Source organism: Mchenga conophoros, linkage group LG23 (assembly GCF_057382185.1).
Source record: "Mchenga conophoros isolate Kocher_MC1m ecotype Shallow Benthic linkage group LG23, M_conophoros_male_GT1.1, whole genome shotgun sequence".
Lineage (NCBI taxonomy): Eukaryota > Metazoa > Chordata > Actinopteri > Cichliformes > Cichlidae > Mchenga > Mchenga conophoros.
The window spans coordinates 2670205-2690350 of NC_140547.1; the positions used below are offsets into that span (position 1 = coordinate 2670205).

Sequence of the window (20146 nt, forward strand, 5' to 3'; positions counted from 1 at the left end):
TTTTTACTTTGGCTTTTGATTCTGTCTAGTTGGCTGTTTTAGCTTGTTGCGTTGTTACCTATTGTTTGTTGTCCTCTTCTATTGTTTGTTTTAACTGTCTCATGTTTTTATTGACTGTGAAGCACTATGGTCAACACTGTTGTTTTTAATATGTGCTATATAAATAAATTTTGATTTGATTTGATTTGAAAATGACATGATATCATTCATGAGGGATACATTTGACATATGTTTCACATATTATAGACCAGCAAGTTATTTATAGCAGTTTAAATACAAGCAATCAGTTTTTGGCAAATACCGGCAAGGCCACTTTATCCTGCGCTTTTATTTTTAAGAGTACCTTAGCACTTCCTCTTTTATTGTGTCAGACTTCCTGTTCTGTTCTCAGTGAAACGACACAAACACGTTGCTTCAGAGTGAGTGAACAACCTTTATTTTTGGAAATATTCATGTAAAACCATGAACTTTATTTACCTGTCACATGCTATAACTTGGGAACGTTTATACAATGTGGTTGAATTGCTTTTTGTTTTGTACATGCATGTCATTGGTTTGTGGTGTGGAAAGACTGGCAAAGAGATGAGGAGGCTGCTAGCAGGTTCAGCATGATTGGAAGCAGAAGTTTGTGTAATGATTGCAAACGATTGTTTATTTTATTTAAGACACAGGTTGTCTTTATTTTCATTTGTTAAATGCTGTGACATAAATTGCCTAAAATAACATTTGGATGTTGGGTTGCTTAATAGTCATCCAGGAAATAACATTAACATAGAAACTACTGAGCTACAGGGTATTGCTTCTGCTATGGTTTTCTAGTCTGCTTTTTAATGGAGGAATGATATAAAAGAGTCAACTGTTAGAAAGCCTTCAGACAAGAATCGAGTTGAACACAGTTTCTGAATACAAGAAGTTTTTTAAGAGGCTCTGTGCCATTCCCTTTCAACGGTTAGTTGTTACTCAATGATGCAATCAGCTAATCTAAACCCTCCAACGGGAGGCATGCTGTGCATACTCATGCACACAAGGGTAAATGTGTGCATGTTCACATATACACGCATGCTTGTGAACATGCACACACGCATGCATGTGCATAAGTGAACGTTGATGCACATATTCTATTGTCAGCTCTTGGGCCATGACAATATTGCCAGTCCTTTGTGAGGGCACGCATTGTCGTGAGTGGCAAATTAATATCTTTCTGCATCATCCATATCTCACATCAACTTCAACTGTTGCTTCACAGGGTGCCTCTTATTGAAAACCCTAACAATCAGATGACCTTCTATGAGCAAGTACTTGGTGACAACGGGAAGGAAAAAATATCTTTTAAAAGGAAGAAACCTCCCGCATAACCAGGCTCAAGCAGGGGTAGTCATCTGCTACGAGAGGTGGGGGGCGAGGGGTGGAAGATATTGTGCTGCCTTGAAACTACGCTTGGATCTCGTGATGGCATGTACGGATGTGTCATCCTAGAGATGTTTGACTACCTGTGCAATGCCGATGGGCGTAAAGTAACGTCTCACTCCAGCCAGAGCGACGAGGACACTAACCAAAAGCAGAACTAGTAAAAAGAAAAAAAACTATCAGGAGGGATAAGTACATTAAAAAAGCAACCTAAATACACCCAGTGATTCTGATTCAGTAGCTTGTAGAACCACCTTTAGCAGCTTTACCTTGAAAGGATGAGTTTGTTTAAATTTATCAGTCTGTCACATTGTTGGGCAATAAATTTTGCCACTCTTCTGTATAACTGTACTTCTACATGAGCCAACACATGCAGCACAAACAAAAGTGACAGCAAAGACTTGTGGTCTGTCACATTGTGTGTTTACTCATATAGCAATATTTAAATAGGCATTTTATTACATTCTATGTGAGCAGTAGGGTCCCCACATTCAGGTGTTTTTGCATTGTTTTCACTTTTTATACCAAAACATATCACATAACTGCCTGTATTCTTGATGTTGGTATGTAAAATAATTAGTGTCCTGTAAAAAGATAAATACATAAACGCAAAGTTTGACGAGTTTGTATTCTGTCTTAACACAGCAAATAAAAAACGCTCAATAGAAATATGTTCTTTTTATTGGGTAAATGTTAGAGGTGGGAATCACCATACATCCCACGATACGATATTATCACAATACTTAACGCACGATACGATATTATTGCAATTTTTTAAAATATTTTGCGATATTCAGATTCTGTACATAATGGTAAACTTTGATATTAGATAAAATGAATATTGATAAAGTCTCACACTCAGTCTTTCTCTCATTTCAGTTAGTTATATTGGTGACAAACTGAACGGTTTGTATTACAGTCTAGTCCAACTTAACTTTCAATTCAATTCAATTCAATTCAATTTTATTTATATAGCGCCAAATCACAACATAAGTCGCCTCAAGGCGCTTCATAGATACAGAGAAAAACCCAACAATCATATGACCCCCTATGAGCAAGCACTTTGGCAACAGTGGGAAGGAAAAACTCCCTTTTAACAGGAAGAAACCTCCAGCAGAACCAGGCTCAGGGAGGGGCGGGGCCATCTGCTGCGACCGGTTGGGGTGAGAGAAGGAAGACAGGATAAAAGACATGCTGTGGAAGAGAGACAGAGGTTAATAACAGATATGATTCAATGCAGAGAGGTCTGTTAATACATAGTGAGTGAGAAAGGTGACTGGAAAGGAAAAACTCAATGCATCATGGGAATCCCCCGGCAGCCTACGTCTATTGCAGCATAACTAAGGGAGGATTCAGGGTCACCTGGTCCAGCCCTAACTATATGCTTTAGCAAAAAGGAAAGTTTGAAGCCTAATCTTGAAAGTAGAGATAGTGTCTGTCTCCCGAATCCAAACTGGAAGCTGGTTCCACAGAAGAGGGGCCTGAAAACTGAAGGCTCTGCCTCCCATTCTACTTTTAAATACTCTAGGAACAACAAGTAGGCCTGCAGAGCGAGAGCGAAGTGCTCTAATAGGGTGATATGGTACTACAAGGTCATTAAGATAAGATGGGGCCTGATTATTTAAGACCTTGTATGTGAGGAGCAGGATTTTGAATTCAATTCTGGATTTAACAGGAAGCCAATGAAGGGAAGCCAAAACAGGAGAAATCTGCTCTCTCTTTCTAGTCCCTGTCAGGACTCTTGCTGCAGCATTTTGGATTAACTGAAGACTTTTCAGTGAGTTTTTTGGACATCCTGATAATAATGAATTACAGTCGTCCAGCCTGGAAGTAATAAATGCATGAACTAGTTTTTCAGCGTCACTCTGAGACAGAATATTTCTAATTTTAGAGATGTTGTGCAAATGGAAGAACGCAGTCTTACATATTTGTTTAATATGTGCATTGAAGGACATGTCCTGGTCAAAAATGACTCTAAGGTTCCTCACAGCGTTACTGGAGGCCAAGGTAATGCCATCCAGAGTAAGAATCTGGTTAGATACCATATTTCTAGGCTTTTCAGGGCCGAGTACAATAACCTCAGTTTTATCTGAATTAAGAAACAGAAAGTTAGCGGCCATCCAGGTCTTTATGTTTTTAAGACATTCCTGCAGTTTAACTCATTGGTGTGTGTTATCTGGCTTCATGGACAGATAGAGCTGGGTGTCATCTGCATAGCAGTGAAAATGTATGCTATGTCTTCTAATGATGCTGCCTAAGGGAAGCATGTATAATGTAAACAGAATTGGTCCTAGCACTGAACCCTGTGGAACTCCATAATTAACCTCAGTGTGTGAAGAGGACTCTCCATTTACATGCACAAACTGGAGTCTATTAGATAGATATGATACAAACCACTGCAGCACAGTACCTGTAATACCTACAGCATGTTCTAATCGCTCTAATAGGATATTATGGTCGACAGTATCGAACGCTGCACTGAGGTCTAGCAGGACAAGCACAGAGATGAGTCCACTGTCAGAGGCCATAAGAAGATCATTTGTAACCTTCAGTAAAGCTGTTTCTGTGCTGTGATGAGCTCTGAAACCTGAGTGAAACTCTTCAAATAAACCATTCCTCTGCAGATGATCTGTTAGCTGTTTGACAACTACTCTTTCAAGGATGTTTGATATGAAAGGAAGGTTGGAGATTGGCCTATAATTAGACTGCTGGGTCTAGAGATGCTTTTTGAGTAAAGGTTTAACTACAGCCAGCTTGAAGGCCTGTGGTAAATAGCCGATTATTAGAGATAGGTTGATCATATTTAAGATCGAAGAATTAATTAATGGCAGGACTTCTTTGAGCAGTTTTGTAGGAATGGGGTCTAAAAGACACGTTGATGGTTTGGAGGAAGTAATTATCGAAGTTAACTCAGAAAGATCAATTGGAGAAAAAGAGTCTAACTTAACATCAATGGTACTAAGAGTAGCTGTAGATAATATTACATCTGTGGGATGATTATTGGTAATTTTTTCTCTAATGATAAAAATTTTATTTGTGAAGAAGTTCATGAAGTCATTACTAGTTAACGTTAAAGGGATGGTTGGCTCAACAGAGCTCTGACTTTTTGTCAGCCTGGCTACAGTGCTGAAGACAAACCTAGGGTTGTTCTTATTTTCTTCAATCAGTGATGAATAGGAAGATGTTCTGGCTTTGCGGAGGGCTTTCTTATAAAGCAGCAAACTTTTTCTCCAGGCTAAATGATGATCCTCTAAATTTGTGACACGCCATTTCCTCTCCAGATTACGAGTCATCTGCTTTAGGGTACGTGTTTGAGAATTATACCACGGAGTCAGGTACTTCTGATTAGAGACCTTAGTTTTCACTGGAGCTACAGTATCCAGAGTCGTACGTAGTGAGGAGGTGAAATTATTAACAAGATGATCAACCTCTGTTGGAGCAGCGTTCAGGTAGCTGCTCGCTCTATGTTGGTACAGGGCATTGGAGATGATAACAGCGGGTGGATTATATTCTTAAACTTAGTTACAGCGCTTTCAGAAAGACATCTACTGTGATAAAGTCTACTCTCCACCGCTGTGTAATCAATTATTGTAAAAGTAAATGTTATCAGGAAATGATCAGACAGGAGAGGGTTTTCAGGAAACACTGTTAAATGTTCAGGTTCGATGCCATATGTTAAAACAAGATCTAGAGTGTGATTAAAGTGGTGGGTGGGTTCTTTTACATTTTGAGAGAAACCAATTGAGTCTAATAACAGACTAAATGCCATGTTGAGGCTGTCATTTTTAGCATCTACATGGATGTTAAAATCACCCACAATAATTATTTTATCTGAGCTCAGAACTAAATTAGATATAAAGTCTGAGAAATCAGACAGAAACTCTGTGTAAGGCCCAGGTGGACAATAGATGATATCAAGTAAGACTGGTTTCTGAGTTTCACAGCTGGGGTGGACAATGTTAAGCATCAGGCTTTCAAATGAATTAAAAGTCTGTCTTGGTCTTTCATTAATTAATAGGCTGGTGTGAAAAATTGCTGCCACACCTCCCCCTCGGCCTGTGCTTCGAGATTTCTGGTAGTTAGAATGACTCGGGGGTGTTGATTCATTTAAACTAACATAATCATCCTGCTGCAACCAGGTTTCTGTAAGGCAGAGTAAATCGATTTGTTGATCAATTATTAAGTCATGTACTAACTGAATGCAACCATCTGGTACAATTATAGCTATTCTGAACTATGCAATTTATGAAAACTATGCAGCCCATTCAGCAACTGAAGAATTTGAAAGTAAATTAAAACAAAATATAATTTTACATTAAATAAAAAAGTTTTAAACTTAATTAAAATAAAACATGTCTTAAATTACAATAAGTAAACTGTCATGTTTATTGCTGCCAAAAAAAAGTTGAACACATTTGGACAGTGAAGGAATGTCAGGATTCTTGCTCAGAAAAAGGATCAACATGCTCTGAAGTCAGAGCACAAAAACCTTTTTTGTAACAAAATATCGATTTCTGCTGTCCCTGTATTGATACATTATTAGCAAACAAAATATCACGATACGACACAGAATCGATTTCCCCCCCCCACCCCTAGTAAATGTAGAGTAGGAGGAACTCATGTACCACAACAGACTGCTGGGATTGTATAAAAATGTGAGTCAGGAAGCGCAGGAGGAAGAAGCACACCACAGAGTTACTCAGCAGAGTTTATAGAAACTTGTGTTAGAGTGTGGATATACTTTCGTATTTGCTCGCCTGCTTTCACAGCCATATGAACTTAAGTGGCATCCTATTCTTTTTCCATAGGGTTAAATATGATATCGACTCACCCTTTGCAGCCATAAAAGCTTCAGCTCTTCTGAGAAGGCTTTAATAAAAGTTTAGGAGTGTGTTTTTGCACCAGTCTTCCAGAAGCACATTTGTGAGGTCAGACACTGACGTTGAATGAGAGGGCGCGGCTCGCAGTCTTTACTCTAATAATTAGAGTAAAGACTGCTGCTATGGCTGCTATGGCTGATAGTAGCCGTTTGCATACTATGCATACTCTCTCCCTCTTCATATGTGTGTGTGTACAACAGTTTTATGTTAATGTGCAATCCTTAATATGTTTTGTCTGTGTGTGTGTGTGTGGGGGGGAGTGTTCGCCCAGGGCGCCAAACAGGCTAGGACCGCCACTGTCTGGAAGGGTGGTGTCTCAGGGGTCTGTGGTTGTTGTGGTTCCCCTGTAGTTTGTGACAGCTTTAATTCCCTGTGCGTGTTGTTGTTGAGGTAGTAGCCTTCAAATTGTTGTGAGTGGGCCCGCTTTGCTGCTCTGATGCAGTTTGTAGTGGGCTCTCTTATACTCTGCCTGATCTCCTGCCTTGATTCGTTTTAAATTTCGATAGAACACTAAGTCACAGTTGGGTAATGATGTGCAAAACTCTGTATTTGTTGTCTGACCACAGCAGCATTTTTCCTGAGTGCAAAAACAAGAAACAACAGTTGTGCCCCTTTGAGGAATATGGCTCATTTGAAGTGCTGCTAACAGTTGCAGGAAGACGTGTCTGTAACAAAGTAAAAAAAAGGAAAAGATTTCTGAACATTGCATGAAACACAAAACATTTCACTCCAAAACTCCTACTTTTTTTTAAGACCTGGCAACCCTTTTTTGACCATGTTCAGACTTTGCGGTCTCGCAACGCTCCCAATTAGCCAGGTCAGAGTTTATTATATTTTATTTTATCTTATGTTTAAGTAAGATGTTTAAGTTTAAGTATATGGACTCTGTTGTGCCTGCGCCTTATGATGGCATTTACTTACCTATTTTATACATATTTCTTTTCTCTTACAGAATTGACTTATCTCTACAACTAAGCTGACCACTCATTATGTTTGTGTTTTGTGTTTTGTTTTTTTGTTTTTTTGTTTTTTCTTGGTTTGTGTGTTTTGTTTTTTCTGTGTCTGTGTGGGGGTGTGGGCTTTGAAACTCTCCACATCTCTCTTGTACACTCAGGAACTGTTATCTTGTACTCCAGGGTTTGCTACTCGTATTATTAGATTGGACCCTTTCTTTTTTCTTTTTGTACACCCACTGGTACTCCTATAATTATGAGGTGGGAGTGTATGTTTCATATTGTTTTATGTTCTTCAAAAAGAAAACGGCATATTGTTCAATTTGTCTTTTGTAAAAATGGATGCAGAAACTTTAATAAAAATATCTGAGGAAAAAAAAACAAAAAACAAAAAAACTCCTACTTCCAGCATACATCACTCCCTCCATCAATGCAACAACTGATACAAAAGTAATAGCCTATAATTAATTTATCTGCTGTTTCTCTCAGGTAGTTGTTTACATTATATAATTTTTTGTGTTCAGTATAAGTCACTACAATGTGATTTCAGAAATATATAAATATAGGGACAACAGGCTCTTCTGCAGCAGGCTCTTGTCATCAATTACCAACGTTTAGGGTGCTCTATAGTATACAATAAGAGTACCCTGCAAGTTAATTCATGACGCGAGAGGAGTACCCGGCGTGTTGATAAGTGAAGCAGAGGGACCCTGACCAAGAGTCCATATTTGAAGAGTTAGGAGTGATAACGTGTTGTAGGGACAGAACATAGACACCTTTGTAAATTGAGAGCTTTGCCTTTTGGCTCAGTTGTTTCTTTATCATAACAGTGATACCTCCACATTACTGTGGAATCCGACCTCCAACTCCTGCTACATCCTACCATCACTTGTAAAGAAGCATCACAAACTAGACACAATTTCATCCATAAAAACCACAAACAGAATTGGTGACAAGGGCCAGCCCAGGCATAGCTTAACCTGCCCTGGGAACAAGCACCGCATTGTGCCAAGAACGCAGACACAGCTCTCGCTTTGGGCATACAAAGCTTTTTTGCATTTTGTTTTTTGGGGTGATATGCAGAACCAGTCTTTCTTCAAACATGATGTGCACAATGACATCAAAAAGTTCCGCTTTGAACATGTACGTAAAGGTCAATTCCACTTCTGGATTATAGCTTAAATGGCACTAACTGGTAGCAATAAAGATTGCCATTAGGATGTTTTGCAACAGTAAGATTTTTTGTGTTTGTTTGTTTTTTCGTTTTACCTTCAAGTGTTTTTCCAGGGCATAATGCCAAAGCAGAGGTGGCCTCCTAAGCCTTATAGCCACGCTGATTGTGAGATTTTCCATTTGTAATGTATGGCCTGGGGATGTTTTTTGCCATACCATTAAAAAAAAAAATCAAATGCAGATGTGTATGTATAATCAAACAAAATAATTACATCATAGTTGTATTATTAGTGAGGGTTGTGCAGTTTGAACCTCAAGAGGTACAGAGTACTGCTACATAGACAGGGGTCTAGTGCTGTCATTTATTTTTGAAATTAATTTAGTTTCATTCATTTAAAGATTTTTGGATTTCTCTTCCACTCAGATTTTTAAAAAAAAATCTCACTACAATCCTTTTTCTGCACAACACACTTTAACTTTCTGGGGAGAAAAACACTAAAATCAAGTACCAGCTGAAATATGAAGTATAAGTCCTCCTACTGATTAGCCAAATTCTACGTCTTTGCACAGTTGTCTAGAGGTTTCAGAGAACTACCTAAAACAGTGTCAGCCTTCATTACCAACTTGTTGAATTTTGCTAATAACTGGCTCTAAAGCTGCTACTGTCACGGTCTGCCAGGGCAAGCCGTGGGGATGTTGGAGAAAGGTCCCAAACGCTGGACAATGAACAGTGTGTTTATTTACAGTGGGGTAATGTACACCACACAATAAATCTCCAATGTGCTCCCTCAACTCCTGTGTTGTGCCTTCTCCTAAGTGCTGGTATTTCGTGCTCTCTGCTCCCGTGCCTACGCACACCCCGTGCGTCCTGCTGTCCTGTGCTCCGCTCTCCTCCCGAGGGGAAAAAAATAACAGACGCAGTCGTTACGGCAACAACTCCAGCAGGCATACACTTAACAGCACTTTAAACACTGCCATGGCATCTAATTCAACAATCCTGCGCCGGAGGAAGCTCCATCGCTCTGTTAAGTAGCTCCCCCGACGAGCTTGATCAGAAGCAGGTGTGTGAGAACCTAGGCGTGACCAGCAGCTGGTCAGCCACGCCCATCAGGCCTGCAGGTGGCTGTCCAGCCACACCCGCAGACAAACAGACACACACACACACACACACACACACACCCACCAGCATGGAACACAAGAGCACAGTGCAGCAAACATACATCCAATACAATAATAATAATAATAAAGGTCCACACTGCTCACAGACCCCGAGTCCCAGGAAGCGGGTCCGTGACAGCTACTCTATCAGATGACTCTAAGATATATGCTATAAGAAAGCAGCTGCAGTCTTTATACTTAAAATCAGGGGCAGCACAGAAGGATTTGAAAGAGAGGACATCTAAGTGTGTGTCTTCAGCATAAACGCGCTGTAATCTCAGTTTACTTTACATGGGCTTTTTTTCTTTTTATCAATACAGCTATAAAGTGTCACATAGTTATCATAACTCAAGTATTTGTGGTTAAGGGAAAAAAGCAAATTTCCAATTTTCAACTACTTGCTAACAAATAATGTACTGACTTCTATTGATTAGTCAAGAAAAAAAATGTTAATTTATATAAAACTATTCATACAAATCTTTACAATTTCATACTCTTCCACTAGGGGCAACATAGAGTTATACACAGGTAGAGAAAGTTTGTGAGGGAGACATCATACACATACATAAAATATCAGAAGAATGTCACTTTTGGGGACAGGGAAGGTTTTTGGATTAAAACATGTTTTAGAGCATGCTGAACATTATTAGAGGTATTAGAGGTAACATTATCAGCTATTTATTAATAAGTGACTTTTATGTATATATGCCTGTATATATTGGGCTATTCTTAGTGTATTGTCTGTCCCTGTTGATATTTGTTTATAATGGAGCACTATAAAATAATTTCCCCTATGGATCAATTAAGTATTCTGATTCTGATTCTGAAATCTACTTGGGGACGGTGTTTTGGTCCCCAAAGGGAGAGGAGTACTCAATTGACTGGTGTGTGAGCTGATAGAAGGCCCCAATTTTCACACAAGTAAACTCTCTCTCTCACACACACACCAATTAAACACTTCACCAATTTCTAAGCATATTTTTTAAAGTTGCCATCGACGTGGAATCCTCAACAGATTCTTTGTGTCCCTTCTATGAACTTTAGTTCTTTCCGTAGATCTTCAAGTAGATTCAGGTCAGGTGACTGCTGGGCCATTCGAGCAGTTTTATTTTCCTTCTCTGAAACCAAGTGTGAGTTTCTTTGGTTGTGTGTTTGTGGTTACTGTCTTGCTGAAACGTCCGCCCTCATTTCATCTTTATCATCCTTGTAGATGGCAGCAGATTTTTATCAAGAATGTCTCGGTGCATTTTTCCATTCATTCTTCCTTCAATAATATGAAGCGTGCCAGTAACGTATGCTGGAAAAAGCCACACACCATGACGTGAACTGTTGTTAAGGTGTTTTTGGAGACATATGCAGCGCCTTTTGACCTCCAAACATGGTGTGTATTACAGCATCCAAAGAGTTCAGTTTTAGTCTCATCTGACCAGACTATATCCTTCCAGTATTTCACAGGGTTGTCTAAATGTTTTTCAGCAAACCTTACACATGCTTAAGCAATGGAGTCGTATGTGGTGAGTGTGCATACAGGCCATGGTGGTTGACAGCACTACTTATAGTTTTCTTTGAAACAGTTGTACCTGCTTATTCCAGGTGTTTCTGTAGCACTTCATGAGTGGTCCTTGGCTCTCGGCAACTCTTTTGATTATTACCTGCTGCGTGTGTGTGTGTGTGTTTGCTGTTTGTGTGTGTTTGAGTCAAAGGGGGCATAACACTGTTCATTTGTTGTTTGTTATTTATTATTGCAACATCCTAGGATATGTGCTGTTTTTCAGTCTGCTCATTTTAGCTTTAATTGTCCTGTACCATCTACCTGAGGGCAACGGCTCAACCAGGTGATGATCTTCTGTGTCGTGTTGATGACCTTCTGGAGTGCTGGACAGCTGGCAGCCCACACTGGTATGCAATATGTCAGTACAGATTCAACACAGTGTGTATAGAAGGACACCTGCAGCTCCTTGGGTAGGGCTGTGGTGATGCCATCTGGAAAGAATCGGATTTGCAGCTGCTTCATTTTTCAACATGAAAATGGTTCCAAACACAGCCAAAAGACACACAGTAGGGTTGTCTAAATCGTGGATTGGCTGCAGGTTCAGAGACTGTACTTTAATGTTATTGAAGCAATGTGGGATCATCTCGACACAGATCAGAAAGGGAGCCAATATCCAGAGAAGAGCTTTGCATTTCGCTCAAGCAACCTGGAAAACTATTCCTGAAGGCTACTTAAATAAATGACAAGGAGGCTGTTAAAGACTCTGTTTTTGACTTATATGCTGTATTTCCATGTATGTTTGCCTATTTTTCAATAAATCGTTCATTTTTTTTCTAGCAAAATATAAAGAAATGACTGGTCTTATTTTGACCCGCCCACCGGAGTTGACGTTAGCATACGTAACGGATTTCCTCACAGCTAATTGGATGAGCCGGGACCGTCGCTCCTTAACGTGGCGGGAGCCAGAAATGAATGCATGAAGCAAACGTGTCTGGTCCTGCTGTGCGGACAGAAACACAATCGGTTGCTTTATATTATTTCTGATTATGAGCAGGTTACGTTCAGCGATGCAGAAAGGCAAGCGAGCCGCAGTGGAGGTGGTAGAAAGCGCATTACCGAAGCGGAAGAAGTCAAAGACAGCAGTGAAACAAGGTAGCAACCATGCTGCTGTTACTTAATATCTGCGCGTCGTAGAGAGATCTACATTTCAGCTTTCATTGCATACTTGAAAGTAAACACATCGCTTTCCCTGATGCTAAAAATGATGCTAAACTGTTTAAGCAGTGCCAGAATGTTTTAGCAGCTTCAGAATTTACAGCAGTACAGATGCGTGCACAGCCAAACCGGGTCCTGCAGGCTCGTGTTGGGTAAAGTTTGATACTGCTGCAAGAAATGGCATGAATGTCTGATGGGACTTGTTTCAATCTAATAATCATATTTATTATAGTATACAATAGAAACGTTTAATAACGGCATAATAGGCAGATATGATTTCAGTGAGATTTCTTTAGTCTGAGTGAGAATTGTGTTTTTGGTCTTCCAGAGGAAACCACAGATGCTTCCTCACCATCTCCGCACCACACTTTCCCTGATCCTGCTGATGTCGTCCGCTTTCGCTCTCAACTCCTTAACTGGTACAACAAGGAGAAGAGAGAGCTGCCATGGAGGACTCTGGTAAAAAGAAACTATATTATACTACTTCGTTGTCATCATTAATATACATTAATGTAACATGTGATATAGAAATAAGTTTGGTTCAAAGTTAACGTTTCAGCCATGTCAGTGTTCTGGTGGTTTCTGTCGTATTTTTAGTTTTTTTTTCTCAGAGGAAATTTGTAGCTTTGCCTTTCTTTACTTTCTACAGGCTATAACAGAGTCAGACATCAACATCAGGACATATGGAGGTGAGAAGAGTTGGGTGCATTCTTGACAAATGTACACATCTTTAACTGCTGCTTAAAGTGATGTGCTTTTTTCAGTATGGGTTTCAGAAATAATGCTGCAGCAGACTCAGGTTGCCACAGTAAAAGACTATTACAACAAGTGGATGAAGGTGTGCATCGTGTAGCTTTCTTGTGCACTGGACTTCTTGTGACACTGATTTCACTGTGTGCAACTTAAAGCTTCTATTTATTATGCTGCAGAGGTGGCCCACAGTCCAGGAGCTTGCAGCTGCCACTCTAGAGGTGATGCCTTAAAGCAGCAAATGCACATACAATGATTTTAAAATGCTGATGTTTTTAATTTGGATGTACTGATTGTGTTGATTGGTAGGAGGTGAATCAGATGTGGGCAGGGCTGGGCTACTACTCCCGTGGAAGAAGGCTGCATGAAGGAGCGCAGAAGGTCTGATTGTGTTCTTCCCTTTATCTAACACTTCTAAACAGTCTGTCTGCAGAGAAGTCTCACACCTTCTGTGTTTGGGTGTTCATTATATGTTCCTTTAGGTGGTGTCAGAGCTAAAGGGACAGATGCCTCAGACGGTTGAGAGCCTGCTCAAACAGCTGCCTGGAGTGGGACGCTACACTGCTGCAGCTATAGGCTCTATTGCACAGGGGCTGGTGGGTCATTAGACATGGATATCTGCAGTAGAGATGGACCGATCCGATATTACGTATCGGTATCGGTCCGATACTGACCTAAATTACTGGATCGGATATCGGAGAAAAATAAAAAATGTAATCCGATCCATTAAATATCACGAAAGCACCTGGCAAAACTTGCAACACGCCGTAACTCACCTCAGAACGTTAGCAGTCGGAGCAGTATGCATCACGTGATAGAGCAGCTGTGGCATGCCGGACCTGTCGGTGGTCTGGATAGCATTTGGAGCTTCGCTAGCAACCTGGCATTTCATCTCCGACAAAGTTATCCCCGAGAGAAGTAAAGCAAGTGTGTAAGTCCATCTCTGAATGTTTGTAAAGCATTCCCACGTTAAGCTTAACAAGCGACTGCCTCTCGCTCTCCGGCTGCTACTTCAATCGTGAAACTGCTTAAATGATCAGCTGATCGGCTTTTCTGTCGCGAGTCCGTGTCTCTTGTTTGTTTTTGGCCCACTTTGCACCAGAAAGAGGAAACCAGCGGCTGAACAACAGCAGCACGTTTAAGCTTGATAAGCTGTTGTTAGAATTTATTTAATATTACTTTCTACACCAGGATCTTTTTCTACGTAGCTGACGCTGGTAACTGTGCAGGGGCGGATCTAGCAAAGTTTAGCCAGGGGGGCCGATAGGGCATTAGCAGGGAAAAGGGGGCACAAAGACATACTTTTCTTTCTTATTCTCATTTAAAATGTCGAGCTTTTAATAAATAATTATCTGACACCCAAAGTTTTAATTTGATGTAAAATGAATAGAAGTCAATTACTGTATATAGTAACTATTACGTCTAATATATATACCCTAGTAAGCTATAGTACTTTTTACTTTGGGAAGGTACCATCTGTGCAGGCTGCAATTTTGTTGAAGAAAGATGTTGAATCTATTTAATATTTCTTGAAAAAGAATTGATTTCTGTGCATTTTTTTTCACACTGCATCAAATTAAGGTTGATTACGTCGATTAAGCATCATGAGGTGGAGTGTGAGGGGTGGTTCCCTATTTTTTATTTATTTATTTTTGTTGTTGCTGGGAGTCGGAACCCTATTAGTTAGGTTGCTTAATATTTACGCTAAGTACTCTTTAAAATACCAGAATAGGGAGGATGGTGTAGGTCTAAGTTTATTAGATTGATCAGTATTGCTGAACTATGAAATATTTTTTTTGTATACAGGTATAACAGAATAGCTTTAGTGTAGTTGTTGTTTTAAACTTGAGTATGAACTTGCAGACTTGCAAAATGCAGCAAGATATTTTAAAAAACAGTTTTGTTGATTAAAAAACACTATATCGGATTCATATCGGTATCGGCAGATATCCAAATTTATGATATCGGTATCGGTATCGGACATAAAAAAGTGGTATCGTGCCATCTCTAATCTGCAGCAGAGCAAAGTCTTAGGTACTCTCTTATTAATCACTCATAGTGATGTGATCTCTCTTGTGTAGGTTACCGGAGCTGTGGACGGTAATGTCATTCGGGTGCTGTGTCGCCTGAGGGCGATTGGAGCTGACAGCACAAGTCCAGCAGTGACAGAGGCACTTTGGTGAGATTCACCTCCAAACCAAAATAATATATAAACGGAAAGCTTTTGAATGTTTTTATTTCTCTTGTGTTTAAGGGATCTGGTCAATTTGCTGGTGGATCCTGAGAGACCTGGAGACTTTAACCAGGCCATGATGGAGCTGGGAGCACGAGTCTGCACCCCTAAAGGGCCCCTGTGCAGTCAGTGCCCCGTGCAGTCTCACTGCCACTCTTATCACAAGGTTGGGATGATTTCAAATTGCAACTGGTACCGATAATGCTAACACAGATTAGAAAAGATTCTCTCCAGTTAATGGCATGAGGCATGTTGTGTGTCTGCACAGGTTCTTGTCAAACAAGAGCAAAACTCTAAGAAGCTTTTGGGGAAGCTGGGTACAAAGACTTCAGAGCTGCCTGACATAGAAGACTGCAGTAAGTCTCCTCCCCTTCAGACCTCTCAGATGTCTGTATAGTCCTGAAATTAAAGTATCTTTCTATATGTGAAGCGAACAGTGTAACATGTCCCCTGTGTCCCTCGGAGCCCTGGGATGATGAGCTGGGTGTTCAGAACTTCCCCAGAAAGCCGTCGAAGAAGCCCCCCCGGGTGGAGCGAACTCTTACCTGTGTGGTGAAGAGGCCTGGAGATGACGGGGAAGAAAGGTTCCTGCTCATACAGAGGCCAAGCAAAGGTTAGCACTGATTGCAACATCAGCTTGTGCTGGTCAAGCATTGGATTCAGAATGTGCACAGTTGTATCCTGATAACGAGACTGAATCAGACTGCTTGAATCACTGAGAAAACTGTTAGTGTTAGGAGCAGTGTTGGGACTAACGCGTTATTAAGTAACGCGTTACAGTAACTACGTTATTATTGTGGTAACGAGCACGGTAACTAGTTATTATGCCAAAATCAGGAACGCGTTACTCGTTACTGGGATTTAGATAGGGTCGTTACTCGTTACTTCGAGTGGTGGCTATCGCGGAGCTTCCACAGATTCAGTAACATTAGCAAGTGGTGGAGGCAGCAGGTGGATGAAGGAAAAGAGACCCGAGGCGGCCGCCGGTCCAAGTGTGAACTGAACTTCAGGTAAGAAGTTATGACCTGCAGTCTCTCTGGGTCAGATATGAACCAAGTTTAGGTGGAGTTTATTTTCATTATTCTGACTTTTTCCGTACTGCGTGCTAGCTAGCATGACGGAGTTTCTATACAGCTGGGTGGGTGCTATGAAGTTAATGATGTTGAACTTTATTTTGTTCATAAGTTATTAGAGTTGCCAACCGTCCCGTCTGGTATTCAGAGAAAATATTACGCGTTTCTTATTGAGGTGAAAAGGAACAGTTTGTCCCGTAATTCAGCTACAATGAAAAAGACACAAAGCTGGAGTTATTCTGTCTTTGCTGCACAGCTGCCTCTTCTTTCATTCTCCCCCCTCCCTCTCCCGTTTCTACTTCAATCATGAAACTGATCAATGATCAGCTGATCGGCTTTTCTCTCTTGTTTATTTATCGCTCACTTTGCGCCAGAAAGAGGAAACCAGCGGATGTCGCGGTAAACAGCAGCAGCACGTTTAAGCTTGATCAGCTGTTGTTAGAATTTATTTAATATTAATTTCTAGTATCAGCTGATGTTTGCTGGAGCCACAGCTGTAAAGCTGCTGGTCATGATGTCGGTTTGGATATGTGGTGAGAGGGAAACATGAAGATGAAACCAGGAGATGTGATGATTCATCATCAGAGCTGAACAGGTGATGGAGAAACAGGTTTACCTTTTAGGTGACATGGATGAGTTGAAGGGAAGTTATGAACTGTTTCTGAGAGACAAATAACACCAGGATCCTTTTTTAGGTAGCTGACAGCTGGTAACTGTGCAGGGGCGGGTCTAGCAAAGTGTTGCCAGGGGGGCATGTAGGGCATTAACAGGGAGAGGGGGGCACAAAGAAATACTTTTCTTTCTTATTCTCATTTAAAATGTCTCGCTTTTAAAAAATAATTATCTGAATCTTACAACAAACAATTGATAGATTGATGCATATATACCATCAGAACAGTGAACATCACTGTCACAACTGTTTATTTTCACTCAAAGGCTTTATGATTTTTCCTATAACGGTGGGCTGGTCTCTAGTCAAAATGACCAGGTCGATTTTTTTGTCCCAGTCCAGCCCTGTATGCAGCTCATCTGCAGTCTGGTGTTACCTACATCTTCTTATTCAGAAGGCAGAATTTCTGAGTTCTGAGTACAATCAAAGCACCACGACTGCAGTTTTTGTGTTGGATGTAAAAGGCGCACATGACGCTGTGACGTAGGCTAGAATCATGGCAGCAGTCAATGACGGTCCAGGCGTGGGATTTCTCTCGTGGAAATATGCACATTATCTTTTCCTTTCTATTGGTCGGTGGCACAGTGCACTGTGGCAAGTAAGCAAGCTAGAAGGCTGGCAAAGTTATGGAAGCAACACATTAACAAGAGAATTCTGAGTAAAACCAAAGTTACTTTCCCTAGTAACTAGTTACTTTGAAAGTAACGAGTAACTTGAAGTAACTGAGTTACTTTTGAGAGAAGTAACTAGTAATGTAACTAAGTTATTATTTTAAAGTAACTTACCCAACACTGGTTAGGAGTGATGCATTGGTCTGGATGCAGGCTATAATTTTGGTGGATGTCTCAGTCATTGTGCAGCTTGATTCAGACACACATAAGAAAAACGGTAAAAGTAAGTAAATCTGTCTGGGTGGGCTGCAGGTTTGTTGGCAGGCTTGTGGGAGTTTCCAAGTCTTCTGCTTGAGGTTGAAAACTCTGAGAAGAAACAGAAGGGGGCGCTCTGCGAGGAAATCAGCAGAATACTGGGAACGCATTTAACTGAAAACCTGTTCCAGTATGTGGGAGAGGTAAGCTGGATATTTAGACCCTCTGTCATCTGCCTTTAATAGGAAATAAGCTGTTTGTGTAACTCTGCTGCACTGGTTGGCTGTTTGCAGGTGGTCCACATCTTCTCCCACATCCACCAGACTTATGTGGTTTACAGTGTGTGTTTAAAGGAGAGGGACACACACACAGAGACTGAAAACACACAGTGGCTCACTAGATCTACTCTACAGGGAGCTGCTGTGTCCACAGGACTGAAAAAGGTTTGTGGTTGTTTTTTTATGCACTTGTCTGAGTGAATTCTGTCTGTGTAGCAATAAGAGTGCACTTGATTGTCACTTAGAGAAAGCATGCTATAACAACCTGCCTTTACCTTTCCAAATATATATTGGATATAGTGAAAACGGGGCTGCAGTGGCTCGTGCTGTCAAAGTTCATTTTCACTATGCAAACAGATTCAGATCATCACCTGCTGATCCTTAACATTGACCACAAACCTTTTCATAAAAGGCAAAAACAAAGTAGCTAAACAGAACCTAAGTCGCAGTGTGTAGCTTCCCTTAATACTGGCAACCCACACACTGAGGTACCGCTTGGTGGTACAAGAACAAAAGCTGCGGTTCGGTCACAACTTTCCGTGACTTCATTGATTACAAAACCCCAAACAAATAAGCAAGAACGCCCCCCCCCCCCCCCCCCCCCCAAAAACAAACAAACAAACAAAAAAAAAAAACAAGAAATGAAGAGCCAAGCAGATAAATCTGAGTAGAACAGAGGGTGGGAGAAGAAGATTGTGTTGGTGTGTTTTCAATTTGCTGTGTGCTGGTACATGATGACACGAGCCACAGTTCAGGGGTTCCTCCTCTCTGCTCTGACAGTCTGACACTCGGGGATTAATTCACAAAGCACATCCTGTGATTATCCACAAAAATGCACTCTTCATTAAAAAGCTTTTATTGGCTCATCTCTGTGAAAAGCCTCAACATGAAAGTCAGTTTGACACATGCGGCGTTCTTACTGCAGTTTTGAGCTCCATGGTTCAGTGCAGATGTTCAAAGGGGAAGTCAGACAAGTTTAAATCAGGTTTTTTTACTGGTGGAGTCAGATAAAGAACGTTTCCTGCTTTGTTCTGCTACTACACACAAATGTTTTGGGTCAAAGGCTGATCGAATAAAACTGAATGTAAAGCCATAAACAAATAGTCCCCCAGTAATGTCACAGAAAATACACATACATGTGTAAAATGTCGTCAAGATTGTCTCACGTTTCTGTAACGTATTTAAAAAAGCATCTAATTGTGCTTGTGTGGTCTGTGTGAAACATCAACATTAAATCTCCTGCAGATTGTGAAGCTTTATGATTCTGTGGACAGTCTGAAGGAAAAAAACACAAAGGTGAGCCTCGACATTTGTAAAACTGCTCAGATAATTTATTATGTAATCCTACCGTAACTGTTTGTCTCTGCTGGTCTTAGGATGGAAAAAGGCAAAAGGACTCGGGAATAATGGATAACAAGAAGCCGCAGAGCTCTAAAAAGAACAAACTCAGTGCAGCGAGCAGCGGCAGACAGCTCTCCCTCAGTTCCTTCTTCAAGACTGTGAAAGAGGAATGTTGTTAGTGTCCCTGAAAAGTGCCTTTCCACATGCATGTACCTAAATATCGCCATCACTGCGGTTTCCACTTTAAGCTATTAATATAGCAATCCATTTTTGATTAAAATTGTATTGTGTGATTTTTTTTATTTTTTTATTATTTTTTAACGACTGATTTCTGTCTCATTGTAAACCAACTGCAGGATTTTAAGTAATTTCATGTGAGCCGACGACGTGTTTTACACTTAGTATGTTTCATAATTGTCATGTTTGTTGCCACAATAAAGTTGTAACATGGGAAAGAAGTGTAAATAAAAGATAAGCTCTAGTCTTCACTTGAGCTGGTGACGTGTGAGTTGAATGTCCAACATCTGTAAGGCCAAATCAAGATAAAGATTGAAGTATCTTTTTACAATAATGACCATTTTACATTCTGAAGGATTCATTTGTATTGAAATGACCTCGTCTGACTGTCTGCATAAGTAAGGAGGTAAAAAAAGTCTT

The 20146-nt window shown here is 40.5% G+C and overlaps 1 protein-coding gene across 1 annotated transcript; it reads left to right on the top strand.

Moving 5' to 3' along the window:
• The first annotated feature begins 376 nt into the window (after positions 1–376).
• mutyh (mutY DNA glycosylase) lies at positions 377–20099 on the top strand. Its single transcript, XM_085266458.1, has 16 exons — positions 377–419; positions 12118–12215; positions 12607–12737; positions 12928–12967; positions 13043–13116; positions 13208–13249; positions 13338–13409; positions 13511–13624; positions 15110–15207; positions 15283–15427; positions 15530–15617; positions 15692–15874; positions 17928–18073; positions 18164–18313; positions 19394–19444; positions 19525–20099. Exons 2-16 carry the CDS (start codon positions 12131–12133, stop codon positions 19666–19668), a joined length of 1563 nt encoding a protein of 520 aa, XP_085122584.1. The 5' UTR covers positions 377–419; positions 12118–12130; the 3' UTR covers positions 19669–20099.
• Positions 20100–20146: the final 47 nt, after the last annotated feature.